Raw genomic sequence first — 27,252 nt, forward strand, 5'->3', positions numbered from 1 at the left:
TAATGTTTTATTCTGACAATTCTTTGTTTTACAACATTGAAGAGTTACATTATCACTTTTCGAAATGCAATTCATGGTGTCTGATTATATTGTGAGTTTTCTCTTGCAAATCAATTTTTGTGAACCCATGGGTGGATCAAAAATTCGTGCTGTTTATGAATATGAGTTCCGTCATGGAACCAATGCATCCCAGACAGCTCAAAACCCCAATGAGGTGTTTGGTGAAGATGTGGCGAATGAGCGCACTGTATGTCGATAGTTTGAAAAGTTCCGGTCTGGTGACTTTACTCGAGAAAAAATCGGTCCCGTGGTAGATAATGATGAGGTGGAAACTATAGTGGAACCAGATACATCTCAAACTACGCGTGAGTTAGCAGCAAGATTTGTAGTTTCGATTCCAACTGTATTAAACCATCTGAAACAAATCGGCAAGGCAAACAAGCTTGACAAGGTAAAAAAGCTGGACGAGCATCAAATAACAAGTCGTCTTAAAAGTTGCTGGTCTTTGCTGTCATGGCATAAAAACGAACCATTTTTGCATCGTATTGTTACGTGTAATGAAAAATGGATTCTTTTACCAATAGCAAGCGTTCTGCACTGTGGTTGGATAGAAGCAAAATGCCAAAACACAATCCAAAAAAGAATAGTCACCAAAAAAAGCTAATGGTGTTTGTTTGGTGCTCCAGCGCTGGTGTCGTCCACTACAGCTTCATGAGACCTGGTAAGTCAATTAAAGCGGATAAAGTTGGATGAAATGATGAGTGAAGTTGCAATTAAACAATCGAGATTGGTCAATAGAGACAGGCCAATTCTCTTGCAAGACAATGCTCGACCACATGTCGCACAAAGAACTCTACTTAAATTACAGGAAGTACCCTGTCATCTATCATATTCACTCGACCTTGCACCCACTGACTATCACATTTTCCATGCATTAGACAACTTTTTGCAAGGAAAAACCTTCAAATCAGAAGAAGATGCAAACAGCCTTTTGTGATTTCCTCACCTCTTGCTCTCCAGAATTCTTCGCTGCTGGCATAAATAAGCTACTGATAAAATGGCAAAATTGTGTTGATAATTTAGGTGCATACTTTGATTAATTGCATTGCTTTTTGTTGAGATAAAGTAAAATAATGACTTGATATGTATGTATGTATGTGTGTATGTATGTACGTACGACGGTCTTCTTTCAGTTTCCGCCTACCAAATCCACTCACGAGGCTTTGGTCGGCCTGAGGTTATAGTAGAAGACACATGCCCAAGGTGTCATGTCATGCAGTGGGACTGAACTCAGAACCATAAGGTTGAAAAGCATTACTTCTTACCACATAGCCATGCTTACACATACATATGCCATACTTTAACAAACACATACACATATAGACAGATATTATCTGATACACGAGTCGACACTTTCTCCGTTCATAACTATCCCAACGGAACAAGATTGCCGTCTGGTTTCTAATCCTTCGCCTTCCTCTTATATCTCTCCTCTCACTTCTTTTACTACACAGACTATTTCTCTTTCTCATTCTCCCTTATCATTTTCTCTGTCTTTTCTTCTGATGAAGCACTGACATCTGAAACGTTAAGGTTCTGTCTTTCTCTACTGAAGCGTTTAACTAATTCCATATTTGTTGAATTGTGATTTTCTTGTACCGATCCTCTTAATTCCTATTGTCTTTAAACACAAACATTCACGCATGTACACACAGACACACACAAACAAACAAACGAACGAACAAACACAGGCACGCACACGCAAGCTCACACACAGAGGCGTAGACCTGGCGGTGTAGTAAGAAGTTTTTGTTTCCCATCCAAATGGTTTCAGATTCAATCCCACTGCATGGCATCCTGAACATATGTCTTCTGCTATAATCCCAGACTGGCCTTGTGAGTGGAATTTGTAGACAAAAACTGAAAGCCTGCTATATATATATATATATATATATATACATACATAGCTGTATGTATATACCCATATACTTGGATGTGCGTATGTAGTGGCATCGTCCGTTTTTCTGTCCTTGTTTCGTATACATTCGATCCTTTTCCCAAGAAATCTAATGCTCGTAGCTTAGTTTTTCCTTGGGGCTGGCCGGATCGGAGCGATCTCAAGATTAATCAGCCGAAATTGCGAGGATGATCCGGTTCTTGACTGAAGATTAAAGGCTTCGAATGTCCCGTCCGTGTTTTTTGTATCGTCTTCTAAATGTTTTACGTTCTTGTCCCAGTTTGTATTTTTCTACATATAATGTGTATATACATATATATATATATGTATATGTGCATTTACATATGTATCTGTGTATGTATACGCGCGTCTAAGCATGAACACAAAAAAATTTCGTCTAAGTATCATTCTCCTTCAACTTCTACATCCTTTTCTTTCTCTTAATAGTTACAACAACGAAGGCTCATTACGCTATTTTTCTAAACTAGAATGTATAAGTTTCACGTTCACATTTGAATTTTTTGCGTTTCAATTTTTCTCTTCTTTTTACTCATTCTCGAAGTTCATGGACTTATAACGGTACATAAAACCGAATCAGAAAATCTCTAGTAAAGACTTTTTTTTTTATTGATGTACCCGAAGAGACCCAGAACGGGTCGAAACATGTGTCGTACCTAATAAAACATTTTATTCATTACATCTATTTTATTAATACTATTATCCCAACCGCCACTACGAAGTTCCTGAAAAAAATTTACGGATAACAACTTACACTTGCGTGGCTTAAGCTTTGAGACAAGCATATGACTACTGTGACAGTGCTTTACTCATCATCTATTTATACATTTTGTATAATTTCTCCATTATCTCTATCTCTCTCATATATATATACATATATATATATATATATATATATCATCATCATCGTTTAACGTCCGCTTTCCATGCTAGCATGGGTTGACGATTTGACTGAGGTCAAGTGAACCAGATGGCTGCACCAGACTCCAGTCTGATCTGGCAGAGTTTCTACAGCTGGATGCCCTTCTTAACGCCAACCACTCCGAGTGTGTAGTGGGTGCTTTTATGTGCCACCGGCACGAGGGCCAGTCAGGCGGTACTGGCAGCGGCCACACTCAAATGGTGCTTTTTATGTATGTATGTATGTATGTATGTATGCATGTACGTATGTATGATACATCTATATATATATATATATATATAATATATATATATATATATAGAGAGAGAGAGAGAGAGAGAGAGATACATATATACATACATGTGTATATACATATATATATATACACACATACATACATATACACATGCACATATATATATATATATATATGTATCTACGTATGTATGTATGCATGTGTGCATGTATATATGTAAAACTCTTGGGTCACGTGTGTCTCAAGTTTTTGGACCAAACATTTCTTGCCAGATCGCTCCCTCGTAGTGTCTCAGAGTTTGATTTTACTTCCAACACCCACTTTCGTTTTAACATTGTTGACTTTGTATTGTCATTTCTAACAACACACACTCCTGTACATTTGATACGGTCTTACTTAACCTTTTAAAGACAAACACGAACAATATACAGCCTAAAGCTCACCCTAACAGGCTGTTACAACCTTGTGTTCTTATCAAAACACAAATCTCAACCATTGCACATATTTAGGAAATATTCTGACATCACTACACACCCTTCCTCATGACAGCTAAGACTGTCATGGTAGGCGTTACTGTCTCTGTTGTTCTTTCATAGCAACCACGCACATATACAATATATAGCTAATACTACATCATCTCTACAAAGCTTTTTGTATGACGCACATTAGATTTCTGTTTATATAACTGAACTGTACTGATGATACATACACAACATCCTAGAAAACACCCTATTAACAGGCCAATTGACTGATTGTCTGAGATGCATTCATCAACGCATTACAATCATTGGTTCACAGCCATGTTGTGCTTTTTTTTGTCTGTCTTCTATCACTTTTTACTCTTTTAAATTTATGAGCAATGCACCACCTCTGCCAATTGTTTTTGCTTCTCCTTCATTCACCATCCCTATCAGAGAGGAAAGGGAGATCGTTCCCAAACTCAGAACTAAACCTTTTCCCAATACTTCCTACCTAAAACTATTCTCTTTAACATCTTCCACACACACACACAACTTATGTAATTAAAGCTGGTCATCAATGACATTAATCCTGCTTGTCTGGGAGAGTTTCAAAAGGTCATTGTCTCCTCCTCCTCCCCCTCATCCTCCAGCTTCATGCAAAATGTATGAAATGATAGATTATTATGATAAAGTAAATTAGTGAAGAAAATTTAATAAGCAAGGTTTGGAAATACAAGTACTTACAAAGACTTCATACAAAAATAAGGATGTACATTTTATAATATCATTCTATGATTTGTCCTTAATATGTTTAAATATAACTTAATAGACAAAAAAAATAATTAATTTAGACAAGATTGATTACAGAAAGCATTTAAATGCAGTAAAAATAACATTTTATTGAGCATGAATTTTCTTAGTTATTCAGTTAATGATATATAAACCAGAAATGATAGTTCAGTGGACAATGGATGTTCAAGAAAGGGCAAAAATGAAGATTAATATGTAAACTACCAATTTCCAAACTGGAACGAGTCTTTTAGGAAGACCTTGACCTGTTTGGCACATTAACAATTTTGTTACCATATTACTGTCAAAAAATTCTGCCTTTGCTTCAATTAATTATCAAATTAATGGAAGAATTTGTTAAAATAAGGTTGTCATTTTTAAGATGGTGTTTGGAACATAAATTGACATGATATCTTCATGGAAGGTTTTAGTTTCGCTCATTTTAAAACTTGAAATTTGTAACATAAGACAAATGGCAGTCTCAGGAGTTTTGGTATCAAAAGAATTAATGTTACAAGTAGGAGACAAAAGAAGTTTCATTCTAATTAGATCACACAAGTAACAAGACCTGATATCTCTAATTCTTTATAAATCAAGTTCAGTAAGTAACACAATATGAAGATATTATGTCCAGCTTGCTAACCAATTACAAAGTGTAGCATGATCAAACTATCAAAATTTTCATGCAACTCTTCTTTCTTTTTGTTTTCAGGTCAGGTGTGGAGGTATGAACCATTGAAGAACATCACTTCATTCACCGTTTTTGGTATTTACTTGGGTCATCCTAGGCAACCTTTCAAGCTGTGTCCTAGTCTGTTCCCATCTCTGTGAGACACTTCCTCATCCTCAGTGTCCATGTGGCATGTTGCATGAGATGTCACCCCCACTGGCATCCTCAGAGAAAATTATTAATCAATATTTCATTTATCCAAAGTATTTATATCTAACAGTGTTAATTGCTTCATATTTCCTAAACAGTATTATCCCCAGTAAGAAAATACAAATCTTCTTGCAGAAGGATTAGTACCTCAAACTTTTATGTCTATAACAGTGAGCTCCACTCCTCTACACAAAAATTTGCAACTGGTTACAATGTGAAATACAAGTTTTTTTGCAAGGTGCAAATTTGTGTACGTGAGCACAGCATTGATCCTTTGTACACAAGACCAAATTTTTATTGGCTTTTACTGATTTCTATTTTAGTTTAAGTTTTAAATCTAACATACCATATAAGGCAAATCAGGAGTACATGTAAGTATCAGAGAAATTATATGAAATCATTCTGATATTCTCTTTTACTCATTTCAGTCATTTGACTGCAGCCATGCTGGAGCACCTCCTTTAGTCAAACAAATCAGCCCAGGACTTATTTTTTGTAAGCCTAGTACTTGTTCTATCGGTCTCTTTTGTCTAACTGCTAAGTTACAGGGATGTAAACACACCAACATCGGTTGTCAAGTGATGGTGGAGGACAAACACAGATACACAAGCAAACATGTCATGGGCTTCTTCCAGTTTCTGTCTACCAAATCCACTCACAAGGCTTTGGTTGGTCTGAGGTTGTAGTAGAAGACACTTGCCCTAGGTGCCACGCAGTAAGGACTGAACCTGGAACCATGTGGTTGGGAAGCAAACTTCTTACCACACAGCCATATTTGCACCTGTATGTTACATAATTAAACTTTACAACTGTTTAGTAAGATTGAACTATTATTTTCTCTTTCCTTAATTTAATTAGAAGATTATAATTATTTATTGTGATATATTTAAAACGATATAAACCACTACACCTAATAATTTAAACTATTATACATAGCAAAAGTAGTAAAAGAGAAAAAGAAAGCTTTATGCACAATGAAAAGCAACTTACAACTTGTATCCTTTCCTTATTTCCTTTTTTGAATGGTTTAAAGGGTTTATTTCCTGTTGGTGTTACTACAAACATTGATGGACATTCTTCCAGGAAATCAGGTTTTAAGCCGTTGTCTGATATAGAGCCCACTGCTACAGTTTCTATACTACCAACATAACCATCAGCATTGCAATCATCATATCTGGCACCACCATTACCTGTAGACCATATATAGATTGATCCAAGTCCATTACGACCCTGAAATCAAGATAATAACATTCACTCAAAGATAATGATATTTCAGATCATTAATTTACTTTTTAGATAAAAAGCATGTTTACAATATTTACATCTACAATCTGTTTTGATGATCATCATATATTTTACTCTTGGTTGAGTATATATAACTTGACTGGACTGGAATTAGGAACTTTTATATGTTGGGATGAGTATTTTTCAGATCATTTGTTTTTTGTATAAAAGGTCAGAAGCAGGAATCAGAACACCAGTGTATTAAAAAAAAACAACAAAAAAACCAACAGCCACTAAAATCTATTAAAATCAGGAAATTCATTATGCATACATTTCTAAAAAAAAAAGGGACACAAAACTGTCAAATGTCTAAAACATCAGCCAAGATATTTCTGGAATAAAGAAGAAGAAGAAGAAGAAGTAATGAGTCATGAAAAAATGTATTCTTGAATAACAAATACCATATTCATCATAGGGCAAATTAAACTACCTTATTGCAAGATTTACTTGAGTAAATTCAAAATGTCTATAATGCATAGCTACGTGGTTAGAAGCTTACATCCCAACTGCATTGTTCCGGATTCAGTGCCACTATGTGGGCCCTCAGGTAAGTGTCTTTTATTATAGCCTTGGGCCAACCAAAACCTTGTGATTGGATTTGGTTGATGGAAACTGAAAAAAGCCCATCATATATATGCACACATATGCGCATGTGTGTGTGTATTTGTGTTTGTCTCCCACCATCACATGGCAACTGGTGTTGGTGTGTTTACGTCCCTGTAACTTAGTGGTTTGGCAAAAATGAGACCGGAAGAGTAAGTACTAAGCTTACAAAGAATAAGTCCTGGGTTCGATTTCTTTGACTAAAACCCTTCATGGTGGTGCTCCAGTATGGCCACAGACAAATGACTGAAACAAGTAAAAGGGTAAAAGAGTAACACAAAGAGCTGTGTTTAAAAGTAACACCACACTCTGCATATTCCTCACCAAAATAAAATCTTCCCATGAGTGGCTAGAACAGAAGAATTGCCTCTATAATATCCACTATTTTCAAAAGTTCTTATAAAGGAAAGGTTAGTAAGCCCTTCTATGTCAGAACAGAACAGAACAAAACAAAAAAAAAAAAACTCCTAAATGGATATACATCAATGTCAGAAATGGCTAAACATGCACAGTGCAAAAAAAAAAAAAGACTATAGAATAAAATTTCCATAATTGCCAGAGAACTACAGTGAAAACAAAGAAATCAAAGAAGCAGTATTTAATATACAGTAGGTCCAGTACTGACATCAAGGTTTAGTGAAAAGTACATTTGAATAACCCAAAGTTGTAGCATTAATTGTATGCACATCAGTGACATGGTGAATAAGAGCATTATTACTTTTAGTTTAGAAATAAAGCTACTCGGTTGACATCTCATCTGGCATCACATACACAACCAGGAATAAGACACTTGAAATTAAGATAGTAAAGGAATGTTTCATCTATAAAGATATGGTTCTCATTTTAAGCTTAAACAGTTCTGAGAATATTTTCTTGATGAATTACAAAAAAAAAAAAATTGGTGGAGGCCTGAATGTGTGATAAGAAGCTTCCTTTCCAACCACATGGTTCCCAGTTCAGTCCCACTGTATAGTACCTAGGGCAAATATCTTCTACTCTAGACTCGGGCCAGCCAAAGCCATGTGAGTGGATTTGGTAGATGGAAACTGAAAGAAACCCATCATATATATGTAAATATATATATATATATATATATATATGTATGTATGTATGCATGTATGTATGTATGTATGTATGTATGTATATATCTATGTGTGTGTCTTTGTGTGTGTTTGTTTCCCCCTCCCCATTCACCATTTGACAACCAGTGTTGGTGTTTTTACATCTCTTAGTGGTTTGGCAAAAGAGATTGATAGAATAAGTACTAGGCTTAAGAAATAAGTCCTGGTGTCAATTTGTTTGACTAAAACCCTTCAAGTCAGTGCTCCAGCATGGCAACAGTCAAATGACTGAAACAAGTAAAAGAGTAAAAATAAATAAAAGTAAGTAATTGTTATAAAAATTTCTTCTCTTCCAACACTAAAAAGACCAGACGGAGAATGGAAGACAATACAGTGTTCCTGATTACACTTAGCAGTAATCGACTGAATTAAAGTTTGATGTTAAAGTTGGTTTAATGGGTTAGCATTCAATCTAAATCCAGACAAGCAGGGGAATAACCATAAACTCAATAATGTGTATTAAAATTTGCTATAATTGTTGGAATGGTATGTGATTAAGGGTACATTTATCTTTTTTATTTGTTTCAGCCACTGGACTGTGGCCATGCTGGGGCAACACCTTGAAGAGTTTTAGTTAAATCAGTCCCAGCACATATTTTTCAAAATCTGGTACTTATCTTGTTGGTCTTGTTTACTGAACTGCTAAGTTATGGGGACATAAACAAACCAACACAGGTTGTCAAGCAGTGGGTGTGGGGAAACACACACACACGACAAGCTTTAGCAGAATTTCTGCCTACTGAATTCACTCTCTAGACATAGGTCAGCCTAGGGCTATAATGAAAAACAACTGTCCAGGGTGCTGTGCAGTGAGACTGAACCTGACACACATGAACTTCTTCATTTCATTATATTGGCCATAAGGCCTTACATAGAGAAACGAAGGAAGCTGCGGGCTGGACATAGACATAATGTTATATGAAATGAAAATGAAAATGATGATTAATAGGGGAAAAAACGACGCCCACTGATCGATTTTTTCCCAAGTACATTGATCTCTTGTATATTGTTCATGAGGCAATAAACCTCTACACTGTTTGCAACATTTAATAACAAAAGGAACTTTCAATAACACTGAGGCTTTTCAACCTCTTATCCATATTCCTCCTCAACATCGCTTGTGTCCATATCCTCCACCATCCCCCACACCTCATTCAAGATCAAAGCAGGTGCCGTGTCGGCGTCGCATGGGTACAAGTGATATTTCTTGGGATATCTAATTCTACCATCGGCGGCGCAGTTCTCATCAATGGTGTCTCTTCCCCTGCCGGTGGCACAACCCCAACTGACATAGTTCTGGAACATTCCGGTACTATGTCACCGACTGCCGGCAATGTCCCGTTTCTTTTCCACTTCCTCTTATTTTTCCTTTCAACTGAGGGAGGGTGCATCTCCTCCATGACCGGGAGATTCGCCTCCCCTTCCTCATCCCTAGGATCCTTCAGTAAGAACCCATTATTGTTCACCTTCTTCCTCTTGCAGCCCCTCTTTGAGGAGTCCTCTTCTACAGAGGTCTAACTCAACTGCTCCAGGACCTTACTTTGTTCCCGGGGACAGTTTTTCCTTACATGAACTTCTTCACCACACAGCCATGCCTGTGCCTACCCAGCATCTCAACAAAACTTCTGACTTAATCCAATAGAAAATGCTGTTGAAGAAGATCAGGCTAAGCTTTTGAAGTGCAGTGACTACATTTGAATTCACTAACATCAGTGAATCAATGAGAAGTGATAAAATTGTTCATTTCTTCCTTATAGGTAAAAATGAATTACAAGATGAAGTGATGATGTACCAAGCTCAAATGTTGGCAGATATCAAAATGTTTCTACTGAGAATAACACAAATCTATGTTTGGACAAGGATGATTTTTTTAACTGATAGCTTTGGTTCTATGTGAGCAAACAAAGACTCCCAACAATGTTTGAGAAGACTTGCTTCTGAATATTTTCAAAACATTTTCATATGTTAATATAGTGTTAACATATTAACATTATGTCAATAATGTTAACATTATTAACATAATTAATGTTAATTTTGTTAACATTATTATGTTACATTAAATGTGTTATATTTATTACAACATACCATAATAAATATGCTATACATATTTTATTATAATAAATATAACATATAATAAATGTTATATTATGCTATATTTACTATATAACATGATAAATATGTTATATCATGTAACAGAATAAATATGTTATAGGATATAACATATTTATTATGAAACTATATTTCTTGTTCTTTCCATTCCAGAGAATTAGATGTGGTACAAAAAATGGCAATGACCAGCTTCTAGGCTTGAGGTCTTCCTTGAGCCTACAAACTCATGAAGCCAGAGATAACTCAGATTTTCAAAGCATTTGGATGACTGAGAGCAAAAGATTTCTCTTGAATGAGACATTAGTCCATCACCAGGTTAGGCCTCAGATACCATTGGTTCCCCTTTTATACTCTTGAACAATATGAAATGAAGTGCTTTGTTCAAAGACACATGCCAGCCATCCTGAGAATTGAACACACAACCTAATGATTTTGAACCCAATAATCTATTTAGAGCCAATTAATATTATTATTAGAATTGTTCAGCTGAGGTCAACTTTGCCTTTCTTCCTTTTGGAGTCGATAACGTAAGTACCAGTTAAGCACTGGGGTCAATGTAATTGACTTACCCCCTCCTCCAAACTTGCTGACCTTGTGCCAAAATTTGAAACCAATATTATTATTAGAATTACCCACCTGTTGAACACCCATTTGAAGAGCCAATTTTGTATATTTGCCTGGACCTTCCATTCTTATACCATCATCAACTGGACCCCAAGAGGCACTGTAAATGTCAATATAGTTTGGTTTAAATAACAGAGCTTCTGCCTCCAATAAGTCTGTGATAATACCATCAAGCATCCGGATACCTGTATGAATAAAATGTTTAAACAGTTAATGTCATTTAGATTTTACTTTAGAAAATTAATTTTATTTTCATTTTCTTTGAAAGTTTATATTTTAATGTTATAGTTGACTAGTGTTATCGTCGATTACATTATTAGAGTGTGGCTGACCAGCTGATGGATGATGGATTGGTGGTTAAAATTCCTTTGATATCATTGTACTGTGATCTTGGAAAAATACTTAGCTCTCAATGACTGAGCCATAAATAAGTACCACAAAGAAGCAAAGATTACCATCGTAAAAAAAAAATAGAAACATTGCTCACCATCCACAGAGCCCTATGGATTTTCTAGACATGCAAGAGATAGAAGCTAAATCTTCTTGATATCATACACTGCTATCTGAAGAAGGAATGACATAACAGATGACATAGTTCTAGAAATACTAACTCTCCTGAAAGATGGGATGGTAATGGATGAAGCACTTCCAATCACAGATTAGCTTGACCAGAGCTGATCTGGACTAAACAAAAATAATAATATAATTATTTATAAATACCATATGTGATGCATAAAAGATGTACTAGCACATTAGCTGCACCCCAATTTTAGCTGCACATATTCAGGAAAAAATGTTTTCAGTGCATTAAAGTTTATGGGAAGTCCAATTTTGCATATAGGAACTGAGATTATTCTTTAAGATATTTTTTGAAAACATACTATCAAATATGGTACATAATGAAACAGCTTAGTCATTTCAGCAATTAGTCAATCAATCCATTTATTTTGACCTGTTATCATAGGAATAGAAATCTAATCAAATTTATATTTTATGTTGTATGAGAAAACTTTTTAAACATTTAATGAGGTCAGAATCTATTTTCATGCATTGCAAACCGTAACATTTATAATAATGTTAAAGACTTATGGCAATGTCCTTGATTAGATTTTAACTTAAGCCTCTTTAAGGGTTAAATTAATATATATTTTGTCCTCATTGAATCAGCAATTTTAATGAATGGAAAATTGGTTTTTTCAAGGAAACTCTATACATTTGAACTAGATTTCCTAATACCTAAGTTGTAGCTCACATATTCTCCACCCTTCCTTAAAAGACCAGGGAAACAAAAATGTAAAACTCTTTGACCACGTGATAAAAAGAAAGTTAATTTCCTTTCTATTTCCGTTTTATTTGAAACCACTCGTATTTGTCAAATGGTTTGCAGCTGTGAGTGTCATCAAAATCAAAGAAGCAGGAAAGGCAAGTGAGACATGACCCTACATAAACAGTGGGAGGGTCTCAAAGTTTGAGATATCAAAACTTCCGGAAGTATCAAGAACAAGGTCAGACTACTCGTTATGAATCATTTAGCAAATAGGATTTGTTAGGTTTCAAAGATAAAATTCTAAGCAAATTTTTACACTTAAAGAGTAGCATTTAAGTAAGAAGTTTTCTGTAAAATGGCCCCATTTAAACGCTTAAACATCTAAACGCAAAAATTGTTATATAATATCATTAATATTTCACTGTGAATGAAATAGCTGAAGTTCCATAGTAAAGAGGATATAGGGAGGGAGCAAACAGGAGTGAACGGGTGGAAAATAAAATAAATGTATTGGTGAGGAATGAGCTGAAGTCTAAAGAGAGGAAGATTAGAAATAAAAGAAGAGAGGAAAGAAAGGTAGTGAATACAGTAGAAGGAAGAAGCAAAGAAAGTGTGTTGTGTGGGTGAGGAGAGGCAAGAGAATGTGGGTGTTGAAGAGGGGAAAAGATAAGGTATCTTTATAGCGAAAGGAAGAAGAATGGGATGCTATAGGGCAGAGGAAAGAGGGAGACTTTACAGTTGAGAGTAGAAGAATAGATAATGCAGTGAAAATAAGGGTAGAAGAGAATTTAGAGTTGGGGGTAGAGAAAAGGAGAGTGTATAGTTGATGGAAGATGAAGATTGTGGAGGGAGGAGGGTACAGATGATACAGTGGAGGATAGAGAAGATTCTACAGTAGAAAGACAAGGTACTGAAACTATATACAAGAGTGACATACTGTCCAACAGTTGTTAGTCTAATAATCATCATTCCCCAAATCCTTAATTCATCAATCATTAATCTATCATTCATTCCATAAACCATTAGTTTAACATTCATCTGACAAACAATAGTTATTAGTTCACTGGTCAATAGTTAATTTGCATTCACCCAAAATCATTATGTAACAGTCATTAGATAAATCCTATCCAGTCTAAAATCCTTGATGCAACACTCATTAGTTTAACAATCCCCAGGTGAACAATTAGTTTACAATTACCAAAAAAAAAAAAAAAATAAAAACCTATCATTAGTCCAAAGATAATTAGTTCAGCAATCATTAGTGCACAACCTATTATCTAATAATAATCATCCAACTAACAGTCTTCAGTCCAACAAAACTCTAATTAACTAATCATTAGTCAACACTTACTAGTTCAACAATCATCAGACCAACAATCAGTAAATGCACAATCATTAGTCCAGTAAACAGCTGTCATTCAAGTATCAGTTCAATCATCATTGTTCCAACAATCATATGTTTAGCAATCATTAGTCCCACAATTATCACATCAACACTCATTACTTGTGTAATCTAATACAAGGACGCTCATTAATTCAATAATTACTACATTGTTTATTCTAACAATAACTAGTTCAGTCATCTTTATTCAAATGATTACCACTAATTTAACAATCATTGTTCCAATATGGATTAGATACCCAATCATTTATCCAACAATGATTAGTCTAGTAGCAGTTGGATTAATAAGACTACTCCAAAAATGTTAAGTTCAATGATCATCAGTCCAACAATCCTACAATCATCAGTTCAACAATCATCCATCGAACAACAATTAGTCAAACAAACATTAGTCCAATAATCATGAGTCTAATAACCATTAGTCCAATAATCATAAGTAAAAAACAATAATCACTCCAACAATCATTTGTCAAAAGCAATAAACAGTCTAACAATCATTTGACCAACAATTATTATCAGTTCAACAATCATTAGTCCAACGATTATCAATCTAACAATAGTTTTTATAAAAATCATTAGTCCAATGACTAGCGCAATGAAAATTAGTCTAACAACTATTACTCCAACGAAAATCAATTCAACAATGACTGCTCCATCCATCATTAATCCAACAACCAACAGTAGAGCGATCGCTTGTCAAACCATCAGTAGTCCAACAATAGTTATTCCAACAATCACGGGTCCAACAATCATTAGCATAGCAATAGTCAGTGCACCAATAATCTGTCCAACTATAGTCACTTCAACAATCATTAGTCTAACAAGCTCTAATCCAACACTCATTTCTTTTACAATTATCAATAGAACAATCATTTGTTCAACAATCATCAATCTAACAATAATTAGTCCAACAAGGATTAATCTGACAATCATTTATTCTAAATTCCTTAAATTAACTTACATCATTTTACAAATCATTATTCAACCGACCATTTTTCATTTGACCCCAGACATTAGCCAAAAATCATTTTCTATCATTTAACACTTCAATGGACCATAGTTCCAGCGATCACCAATCTAACAATCGAAGTTATCCAACAACCATTCGTAATTCAACCATTAAGCCCACAACTGTAGCGTAGACTCAGTTGTAATTCCTCTATCCCATTTATTATATATACGTGCATTCGAACGTAGCAGGGAAAGCTAGCTTTTGGCAGCTATTTGGATCCCATTGTGTCTACTACACTGATTGGTTGGTATTGGTGCAATTAGTTTCTTACTCTGTCGCACCATCTGCAGTGTATAACAAGTTGCAGGCCCTAAATACGATCACGTGCGACAGCCTGTTCTCTACCCTGTTTTGAGCCTACAGTTCCTTATAAAAATTCAGCTTTTCCTCTTTCGAGGTCTTTGGTTCCAGACTGTCGTTCGCTCACATTCTTACGTGATATATTTGCTTGTGTTTACCTTGAAGGTTAGTCGTTATAATTGTTGCCTGCTTGCAGGAATTGTTACATTGTACTTGTTGGTTTCTCGTAAGGGAAACGTTGTTAAAATTTCTTGTCTGTGTTAATATTGAGAACTGTTATCCTCTCCCAAGGGGGAAGGATATATAAATTGTGTTTACCGCTTGCAGTTAAGTTTGAACCGCGTTTCCTTTCGGAACAAAAATTGTGGAATTTTGAATATTTTTCTTTTTTTAATATTTAAAAAAAAATGTCTTCTGTAGAAGAACAAAATAGAAAAAAAAAAAAAGAATTTTTCCGCCGCTGTTGGTGGACGTGAAACAATTATATTGAAAAAGAAAGACATTCAGGCTTACTATGGAATGCTTACCGAAGAAAACGGTGAAAGCAAAATAACACTACCAAGTGAAATAAGGAACACGACAAAAGAAAAGACAATTATATACAAATCATATGATGTAGAAAAGAAAAGACTAGAGTTTTTGAAGAAAGTATAGTTGAAAGGTGTCTCGGGTCGGTGATGAACGAAATAAAGTACCTAACCCGAGGTACAAGGTACGCCACCATTGAAGCAAGGTTCGAGTCGATTGAGAAGACAAGAGAGTTCTCAACTAGAACCTTGCAATGTGGCAGCATCACGCTACTGCCTCTATATCTGGGACGCAGAACGTCCCGGATAAGGATTAAAAACAGAGGTGAAGGTGGCATGGATCGTTTCCACACTCCTCTACAAGAGAGAGGACAAAATAAATATCATTCAGATCTCCAGAGACGCTCCACAGAATTGGTGGGGTCAAACTCTGGAGATCTTAGCACAAGCAACAAGTCTGGATTTGGAAAGTTTACTCGAGACGATACATATAGAGGAATCAGTATTGGCAGTACATGAGGAGGGGAGAAGACCCAGGTGCTTTGATTGTGGAAAAAAGGGCACCTGAGGTCAAAATGCCCCACAAAAAATGAAGGACAAGGAAGCAGAGGAGGAGGAGGAGGAAGAGAAAAACGAAGAGACGGTCCCCCAGCCACGGAGACTGTGACAGAGCAGGTGACCACCTCCACTAGTAAAACTGACCCCAAGGGGAAAAATAAGGAAGCGGCACTTCTGGCCAAGGAGGCTGTTACACAGAGAGTGACCGCCTCTACCAGTAAAAATGACCTTAAGGAGAAAGATGGAGAAGTGGCGCGACCGCCTCCATTAGTGGGGAAAAATCCCAAGAAACCAGAGTCAGTTGTGACACCGCCAGCTGAAAATATGGACTTCCTGACGGTGTCACGTAAGAGAACCAAAAGAATGGAGTCGCCCACCAATACACAGGAAGCGGTCCCAAAACCAAAATTATCAAGAAACCCGAACTGAAGGGAAAAGGAAAAGAAAGAAAACTAATTTATGTCGGTGACAATCGATATTCCTGAAAGAGAAGATACTGCGACAATCGCATACAAAATAATAAATACCTGGATAGGGTCATCCCTATATGTCAATGGCAATAAGATGAGCCCAGTGACGTTGGGAAAAATTTCCCGAAAACTATACAACGAACTCAAAAACAGGCACCCAAAAGAAATAGCAGAATTGAAAAAACTACCGAAGGTATTTAACCCGTCGGTTGAACCATTTTTGTACGAAAGAAAGGAGGTGAGGAACTTGTCCTAGAAATACTGAGAATAACCCAACCACCACACGAATGATGAATGAGCAGGTAAGCTCGAATTTCCTTTTTTTTCGTGTTTGACATGGCTGCGCTATGCATTGCGTGTTTAAATGTCCGTGGCCTGGGTTCGAAGAAGAAGCAGGCTTGCCGCTTCGACGAGCTCAGGTCAAACAGAATTGATATTATGGTTGCTACAGAGATCAGGCTAGACAAGCTGCAGGCCTTCTCAACTCTCTAGACTATGAGAAAATCATTTCTCCTAGCCGGGGGAGAAGAGGTGTTGTAGTTTTGCTCCGGAAAAGCCTGGCCCTGCAGACACGTACGATCTTCGTTGACCTAGAAGGCGAGCCGGTCGTTCTGGATCTGACATACAGAGGTAAGGCCTTCAGGTTGGTTGGCATCTACGCGCCTGGCACGCCACGCAAACTGGATGAGTTTTATCGACGCCTGGAGAACTTTCATGTGACATCAAGGACACTAGTTTTGCTAGGTGATTTTAACGCTATTCTGGATGCACGCCTGGATAGCGTAGGCTCGAATGTTAGGAAGTGTAACTCACACCTCGTCGATCTACTGAAGCGATTTAGGCTGGCAGATCGATAAAGACTTGATAATCCGAGCGTTCCAATGTGGATTTGGTCTAATAACTACGGATCTATCAGGTCTTATGTAGTCAGGATAATAGTTAATGCTAGAGATAAGTCTAGTTTAAGCTGTTCGCAGTTTACCTATGTACCCTATACGGATCAAAAATTAGTGACGTGTAGGCTGCATATAGATAAGGTTCATAGACAGAGATCTGGCTATTGGAAGTTAAACAAGTCCCTATTGGATTGCGAAACTTACTGTAGCCAGATTAATGTGTTAGTAATGAGGTCACTAACCGGCTCTGTGATTAACAACCGGTGGTGGAGTACCCTAAAATGAGCTATTCGACTTGAGTCGATTAGATTTAGCAAGCAGTTAAGTCTAGAGCAGACTAGAGTAGAAAGGGAATTAGTTAAGGCATTTGAAGAGGCACTGAGTATGGGCTCTGCATCCCAAGTGTTGGCAGCAAGATCGGCCCTGGACCGACACCTCAATGTTAAACACGAAGGATGCAGAGTCCGGGCTAAAATACGTGCACTGGGCCGCGAGGGAATCAATGTTACAGGGTGGGATCGCTCGGAAGAAACCCGACGTTGCATGGAGGCTACGAGAAGGTCTGTGGTAGACGAGCATGGACAGGAGATCCAAGGACAAGAAGAGATGCGCAAGGCTTTCGCAAGAACTTTGCAACGTTGTTCGGGAGGAGCGGGGCGCTAGACCATGAGGATGCACTCCGGCATTTTCTGGCCGGCGGCCCGCGTCTTTCGACGCGTGACGCTGAGCACTGTAAAGGGCCGAGGAGGTTATAGAGGTGTTTTCCGATTGCCCCGGGGACAAGTCGCCGGCATTGGATGGTCTACCTTATGAATTTTATAAAAGTATGCCAGATTTGTTCGGGAACGTACTGTCCTATTTATATGCGAATTGGCAGCAGAATGGGAGAATTCCCAAATCTGTAAGCTGAGGAGTGGTGACACTGATCAAGAAGGACCCTAACAAGGGGAATAACATTAATAATTTTCGGCCCATAATTCTGCTAAGCACAGAGTTTAAGCTTTTGACCAAGGTGCAAGCCAAAAGAGTGAGGATTGTCGTGGGCGACCTGGTAGGAGAGGCACAGACATGTGCCATCCCAGGAAGGACAATACATGACAACCTTCACCTCATTCGCTACACCATACAGTTGATTGGTAAAATTCCTTGCAAAAGTGGGGCACTGGTGAATTTAGACCAGTCTAAGGTATTCGATAGGGTCGACCATCGGTATCTGGCGACGGTCCTCCGGGCGGTCGGATTGGGCCCAACTTTCCGAGGCAACATCGAATCTGTCGTCCGGGTAAATGGGTTCTTCTCGAACCCCTTCGTAATCGAGCGTTCGGTTCGCCAGGGCTGCCCCCTGTCCCCGCTGCGGTATGTATTGGCTCTTGCGCCGCTGCTGCGGAGGTTGGGAACTATGGGAGCAGACCCGCGTGATTTGTATTACGGTAAAAGTGCGACGGCATATGCGGATGATGTTACCATCACCGTGTCTGATGAAGAGCAGATACCTCGTGTAGAAGACAGCATCAAAGGATGCGAAGCGGTGGCAGGGGCAAAAATTAAGCAGGAGAAATCAGTTGGCTTGCAACTCGGCAAGGAAGGGCTGAGGTTGCACAAGTGTTTATAGCATCGGTGATAACCTACCGCCTAACCGTCGTGCTTTGCCCCGGTTTGTGGCTGACCAAGTTGGAACGGATCCTTTTTCGCTTTTTGTGGGAAGAGAAAATGCCACTCGTGAGGTGCTCCATCTGCTGCCAAAATCTGTTAAAGGGTGGGCTGGGGATGCCTTGGCTGATGATGCACAAGTACGCGCTAAGGCTGAGACATCTCTGGTGCTACTTAGATGGTGAGCAGGTGTGGTCATCGCATGCCAAGCAACTCTTTCCACAACTGAAGTCCCTCAGGGACTTAGGTACATGCATCAAGCGGAGACCTAGGATGGGAGAATTGCAGAGGGAGTGCAGACAAGCACTCACTCTGTTCTCTCGGACGAGCAATACCGGCAGCGAGGTTACCACTGCAGATTTTTATAGAGGGTTGGTAGAGCATAATTCCGACGATGTCCTGGGGGAGACTCTGAGCTTCGATGAGGAGCAACTGACCAACCTGTTCGGAAGGACATTCCGGCCGAGGTACCTGGATGACTTCCAGAAATTCTTGGCTTGGTTGTGCTACCGATCGGCCTTACCGGTTCGAGAGATGTTGTCTAGACACGGTTTTGACACCATCCCCACATGTCCGAGGTGCGGGCGCGCCAGCGAAACTGTCGTGCACGCCTTCGTACACTGTGAGGAGTTGAGAGAGTTGATAACATATGTCGAACAACTGATGTCAGATGCAGAGATAGTACGGCTCTCGACTAAGTCAATGATTAAGATCGTACCGCCTTCTTCCTTCAACAAGGAAAAGAAGGCATCGTTTTTCTGCGAAGTAGCCATACTGAAAGAAACGGTATAGACGACACGAGCGAAAGGGACTGGGACTGGTCCCTTCATGTCCGGATTCGGGTTGGTAAGCTATTTCAACTTCCACCTGTCGAGAAAGATCCGTCTGGAGAAAAAGTGCCTGTCGCAAAGTACGTTCGGGAAAAGATGGATATCTGTAGTAAGGAATTTGAGAATGAATGGGGTCGTGCTAGCATAGCCGGTCAAGGCGAAAAGAAGGAAAAAGGAAAAAAAAAACCAAAGGAGAAAATTTTAAAAACCAGCGGGTTAACCATAAAAAATATTCCGGAACATTATTTATAAATTTTTAATTGTATATAATTTTATTTCATCCTTTTATCCGATTTTTTCGATTTTTTGTTTCCATTTCATCGCAACCCAAACCATTTGTAAGAATGTAAGTGTTCGTCCCTTGTAGTGTCCCTTCTATGTATACCTTTTATAGGTAGATAAAAAAATTCTTTGGTCCCAGACCTTCTAAGGTCTAGCCACTAACCACAAAGACACAGCCAGTTCCCGCGACAACGCCAGCCAAACACCACCACAGTAGCTACGTTGAGACTCACCAACTTCGTCCAACAGCATTACGGCAACCTCTGACTTCGTCACCACCATGTCCTTAACACCGTCAACATCATCTCTCTATGTTCACAGCTCAGCAAGCAAATCACCCAGGTTCCAACATTTCACTGTTCGTGAATCATTTTACCATGGATCAACAGCGAATATACAACCTGCATGAACTCCTGTACCGAGTGACCCAGGCAGCAGCATCACAGTCACGACTTCACGTATGACATATATCTGTAACCGGCTCAGCATCACGGTCGCGGCTTCTTGATACAGTATTTCAACTACCGAGTACCGTTGACTACGAACTGGTGTTATTCATCATCTTTCTTGTGTCTATGATCTTACTTCTCAATTCGATGGCTATAGACTCTTTCACTGTCTTCTTCATTGCCATCCTTATATGTACTTAACACACACGCATACACATATACATACATTTTGTTCTCATGACGTCTTGTCTATTATTCTATATACATAACGCACACACAGACACACATGTTAACATATCAATAAATCTTTTCTTAATCATTCTACGCGGTTGCTGTCTTCTTTTTCCATCTGGCAAGTAAATGGTTCTATCAATTTTCTCTTTTATTGTAACAGCTGTGTGATGTGGTACTAAAGAGCCATTCTCTTCACCTCACATCGTACGGTTCCTTACAAATTGGTGACCCGGCTTAGAACATACATTCACGGCCCCTTTACACAACCAATGTTCAACAAATATGAGTAAAACAACTATCACTCCGAAAATTATCAAACAAAATTCATTATTCCAACAATAATTAGTTTAATAATGATTAAACAACTCCTACCCCGAAAATCATCAGTCCAACCATTGTTTCAATAATCATGTCGCTCTCAACAGTCGAAAAATCTTCATTTCTATAATCCTGACTCTAACAGTCATTAGCCTAACGATCCTTGATTCGGATAGGATTAGTATAATAACTATCATTCTGACAATCACCAGTTTAAATAATCAGTCGAATCAACAGTCCAGCTCGCTAGCTCTACAATCATAAATCAATCATTAGTTCAACGATCATAAATCAATCATTAGTTCAACGATCATAAATCAATCATTAGTTCAACGATATATATTCTATCAATCAAAAATATAAATAATCAATGGAAATCAATAATCAAGCGTTCAACAGTCCAACAATTGTTAGACCAACACTAAGTAGTTTAACATCCGTTAGTTGTATATCCATTAGTCAAAAGATCCCTTTAATGATCTCTAATCATTATTCCAATACTGACATGTGAGAAACGAAGTAGCCGCTTTGTATAATTCTAAGTTAACGTTCTATGGCGGATTAAATTTGTGAATAAGATTTATTGAATGATGAATTTAAAGGAAATAGAAAATTAATTTAAAGAATTATCATACTTATATTTTTAATGGGAATCAAGTAGATTGCATCAGTAGAGTGTTGAATAATAAGTATTGGACAATAAGCATCGACTTTCTGACAAATAGTCCTGCCTTAAAAGAATTACAGCCTTCGTAGGAAATTACCGAAATTTTCCATTCTCATGATTCGAACGACTACAACTTTCTATGAAATCAAGACAACTGACTGCGATGCACTCCACTGAATAACCAAATTGTATTCCAGAATTTGCTGAAACTATGGAAGCCTGTAAGCGCTACATTTTCGGTAGTCACACAATTTTCACCAAAGTACAGAAGTACAAAACCTGCATTCTTCACGGATTATTGTGCATATAAACTTTTATAGACTATCGAACACTTTTCCTTGCATGCACCCGTTTCTTTTCTTGCATAGGACACTCCTCCCTTCAAGTTTGTGATTCTACATGGCTTTCCTTGGTTTACATTATTTTGTGCTATTTAATATTCTTTCTGCCCTGTAAAATTTTATTTGCTTACATGTTAACATGTATATAAGCCTACAACACAATTTTCTTAAACTTTAATGCCGTGAAGTCGAATTCTGCGAAGAAATTCACATGCATGTTTTTCTCTTCACGTATCTTTGGCACTTGCTCATTTTTTCATGCACTCATATCGCTCATTGTTTTCTTCCCCTATTGCATCATTTTTCGATACAAGTTTCTCTTAGATGTTTGCAGATTTTTCGCAGATTATTTTATAGTTGTACTATAACGTTCATACATACATGCATGCATACCTACACCCAGTTACACACGTGCACTTTAATATTTGTGCCTACTCAGCTCTTTTCTCGGCTAAAAGCACGTCGGATGTTTGGTCATGCTCTTTGCGTCCTTGCTTCCAGGCACAACTTACATCTGTAAGACTCCAAGATACACAACGCGCCAGCATGTCTCTTACACGTTATCGTCCTTGCTTACCCACTGCAACTGTATATAACTACAATACTAGACTCACTTGGCCTCTGCACTTCTTTCAAAGTACTAACAACTGCATGTATACTTTTGCCAGAAACTTTCCCGAAATTGCTTGCCTGGCACTACATCAATCTATAACATCACACTATGTATTCAGAATTTCGAACGTTCTTCAATTTTCATAGTGCACATTCCTGCAATTTTTCCAATTTTCGAAAATTCGTTTTCGACAAATTATCTGAAACGAGGGTAATATAACAAACAGCTACAGAATGCCTCAGCTAAGACTCGAAACTGAATCCACATTTTTCCACATTGTCAAACAAGTTCTCAGCGTATGGTCTTTATCAAATGCACTGAGAGATTGACCAGAAAAAGCAAACTTCTTACCGTTACTAACAGCATACTGTCTTTCTCTCTAGCAGTAACAGAGATGAAACTAAATAACTATCTTACAGAATGGAGATCTACAAACCGTATATACAAACAACTCGACGAAGTTGCATATATTGTAACGATTTGTATTATAATCACCTTCAATATTGTCACAATAATTGATATATAATAAATGGCCACATTAATAATCAGTCAAGTAATATTATTCATTCACTCACTTCTATGATGCATCTTCACATTAAATTTCGTCATTACATGCCTTTGTTAGCAAAGCTATTGAATAATTGTTTCAAATTTTGGTTCAGAGTACCAGTGTTCAACTATTTTATCGATCCCGCAAGGATGAAAGACGCCGACGACCTCGGCGGAATTTGAACTCAGAACTTAAAGAGCCGAAAGTAATACCGGTAAACGTTTTGTCTTGTGCAGTAACGATTCTACCAGCTTGTCGCTTTACTTTTGTGGATAAGAACAATGAATAGAAGAAACACATAAAAACAGAACAAACACTTACAAAAAGGATAATATATCTTACCCCCTATTTTGGCATCATACGCTACGCCAACACCACAGACACTATTGTTCGCTTCTGCTGCCACTACTCCTGCACAGTGGGTACCGTGACTAGAAAAGAACCACACAGAAATAATTCTACAATATTTATATGGTAACACTATAAAGAATTTGTTTTGGAAAGGATAACTTTATAAAAGAAAACATTGAAGAATGGTTAAATTTATATATGAAATTATTTTGGAATCAATAGTTTTACAAAGGATATTTTTTCAGAATAGAGTAGTAAGTTTACTGCAGACAGACTTTTTATATAATTTATGTTTTAAAGTAATGCGTAAAGATCACAACATTCTTTTTATGCTCCGTAACCTCCAGCTAACATGTGAGAATATGGTATTCACAGAAGACAAAAGCCAAAACTTCAGTAGAAACTTTTTGTATAATTATGATCAGTGAAAAGGGATGACATCTGTCGACTATTGGAAAATTTGTTACCAGATTTCAGAAATTATTACTTCCAGAAGAAAAGATCGTTTTAGGTTATTTTTCAACTTCTTTGAAACTTCAAAACAAATTGTTTGTATCTCCTTTGAGTGAGATTTGTTATATATCCAGTAAAACGTTTAGTTATGTTAGCTAACTATAAAGGATTGCAAACAACGTTGACATACTTTCTATGATGTAATAAAGAACAATTTTATCCTTGATATAATAAGAATGGTGGTGAGTGCTTTTGAGCTATTTGCGTACGTCTATGAAATTTTGTGTTTTTGTAAATGCTAGATGGGAAGGTAAGAAAATAGTAGAAACATTGTGGGCGTAGACTGTTTTACACAACAGATGTATGAGAAAATATAACAGATGATGAGATGCGTTTAAATTGGTAACAGTCACGTATTATTCTATAGTGTAACCTCGAAACTAGAACTAAAAGTTATTGCTCAAAACAAATGGGACAGACTAAATACCGCTTCAATGACCTCTCTGAGAGTGTCTGTAGCTGAATAGCTACAGCTGCAACTTCTATTAGAAAAACAGTTCGGGGTACACAGAATTTTGACCTAAAAGCTAAATAAGTACTTGAAGTTAAGTATGCTTCTAAATTACGAAACGCTTTTCGTAACTGGATTAACGGCAATAAAAGTTTTGAGGTGGGGATATAACATTGTTTTCTTCTCTCCTTCATTTCTGTCTCTTAACCCTTGTAAGCATTCTTCTTATTACAACACATACACATTACATCTGTCATTCGTCCCACCCACCCCATATACAACTGTATGTACCACTTACACGCATCTTTCTATACTAGTAAATCAGAAAAACTAAACCACCTTAATTTAATTTCTTAAATTTCATTAGGGAAAATATATTTTTTAGCATTCGGAAATGTAGTTCCCTAAGCTTAAGTCTCAGGACGGAAATTCAAGGATATTTTATTATTTTTTTTATTTAATAACATCTGTTGGAAAGAATCCAAGCAGGAAGCTACCACTTCAAAAGAGTTTTACTCATGATACCATATAACTATTGCATAATATCTAGCGTATAAAGATATATCAGTCAGTTCTCATCATGAGGTTGAACTTCCTTAGTTTCCTTTCCCCCCTCTCTCTCTCACGCATGTGATGCTTATACTTTCAACTGTAATTCCCTCGAATATTTTCTTTTTATCTTTCTATATATATTCGCAAGGGAGAAACATCGAGGTCATGAATTGATGTCCCGATCAAAGTACTTTACTCCAGATAAACTACGATTATGCCTGTGTCAGCAATTTTATATATGAAGCATTAAAAGTTAAAATATACGCGGCAAAAAAGAAAAAAATATAAGTCGAAGACAAATATTTTTGTCTCTTTTTTTCTGGCAAATACGAAAGATAACTTCAGGTAATAGTTTTCTTTCTCATTAAGGCAGGAGATCTGTCGCTAAATTCAGACCACTGTCTTGTAGAGTTAACTGAAAGCTAACAGCTTTCACGTTATCTTAACAGCGAAGCTATCGTACCTCGACAGATGGGAAACTTATGTATCTTAATACAACTGAAACCAGAAATAGATTAGGAGTTGTCAGAAAATCATTTATTAAAAAGATTTTGTACTGAACCTATCACTAACACCTGGATTGCTCGTAGAGTTAACATGGCAGCAACCTGTTTACACATGCCTTGCATTCAAACGTGGTTAAAATCCATCAGAAAACTCAATACATTTTTTAGTTTAAGAATTATGGTCAAATTAATCGCTTTATTTACATTTGACAGATATTTGTCCTCATCCTGTTTGTTGTTAACACAACGTTTCGGCTGATATACACTCCAGCCTTCATCAGGTGTCTTGGGGGAAATTTCGAACCTTAGTTCTCATTCCTAACACATACACATCACATCTTTCATTAACCCCACCCACCCCATATAGGAATGAGAACCCAGGTTCGAAATTTCCCCAAGACACCTGATGAAGGCTGGAGGTTATATCAGCCGAAACGTTGTGTTAACAAACAAGATGAGGACAAATATCCGTCAAATGTAAATAGTGTACATAATTTCTCATGTCTTAAATATAGAACTGAAGTTAATCACTGTATAGGATATTTTAACGTAATTAGAGCAGTAATTCACTTTTATTAAATGCCATTACGAAGTATGAACCATTTCAATCTATTCGTCCAACACACACACAACTTGTCCGTGTCAAAAGAATGTATTTTAATTTTACGATTTTAAAGTCCTCAGCCAAAAACAACATCGCCTTTACAAAACTTCTTTATGCCATAAAAAAACTATTTTAGGGTTAGCTTGAGATAAAAAAAAGATTCAATATATCCCCTAACTGTAATACCTATTCTTTAAGTATTTACCTCTATCGAGTGATGAAAGTTACCGACAAAACCGAATCCTAGAATCTGGTTTCTATTCCTACTTTACTTACTCATTTATTTACTCATTTTTATTAATTAGTCAGGGAAGATGTGCAGCATCCATGGTCTCTCTTGTCCCTCTAGGAAAAACAATAAAAGACGAGGCTCGAACCATTTATCTATTGCTTACAACATACGTCACAAGGTACGCCACACTCCGCACACATAATTAACAGGTTTAGAAAATCCATCAATTCGTATTTATTAAAAATAGAAGAGCAGTTAGCTATTGATTATCGCACTTGATTATTTTCTTTTGACTAAACAAGTCCATTATTTGCAGAAGAGAGAATAGTCGATTTTTCAGGAGCCAAGTGAGTTCTGTTGAGATTGGAACTTAGGAACACTAGCTGAAATGACCAATGCACAGATTCATATTAACTTTAAAACGTTTCATATGAATATTAGATTCACCGAACACTCGAAATTAATTATATATCAATATGATAGGGGTAAAACTATTTCAGCCGATACTTAAGCTTTGCAATATCTATCATCATTAAAGTAGTGAGAGATGTCTGGTTCTTTAAGAAGCGTATCTGATGATTGATTAGATAATGAATGATTGGTTAAAATTAGACCGTATCTAGCCATAGCAGTTATATCGGTTTCAAATTTTGGCACAAGGTCAGCAATTTAGG

General features: G+C 37.2%; 1 protein-coding gene across 1 annotated transcript in view; it reads right to left on the reverse strand.

Moving 5' to 3' along the window:
• Positions 1-27,252, reverse strand: part of LOC115222333 (PC3-like endoprotease variant B) — a 157,731-nt gene that overhangs the window by 34,511 nt on the left and 95,968 nt on the right. The window contains exons 7-9 of the mRNA XM_036511112.1: positions 23,712-23,800; positions 11,016-11,188; positions 6,253-6,492 (exon numbers count right to left, since the gene is read on the reverse strand). Coding sequence (XP_036367005.1) covers positions 6,253-6,492; positions 11,016-11,188; positions 23,712-23,800 — 502 coding nt within the window. The remainder of the gene's footprint in view (positions 1-6,252; positions 6,493-11,015; positions 11,189-23,711; positions 23,801-27,252) is intronic.

The sequence above is a fragment of the Octopus sinensis genome, linkage group LG19, assembly GCF_006345805.1.
Source record: "Octopus sinensis linkage group LG19, ASM634580v1, whole genome shotgun sequence".
NCBI lineage: Eukaryota > Metazoa > Mollusca > Cephalopoda > Octopoda > Octopodidae > Octopus > Octopus sinensis.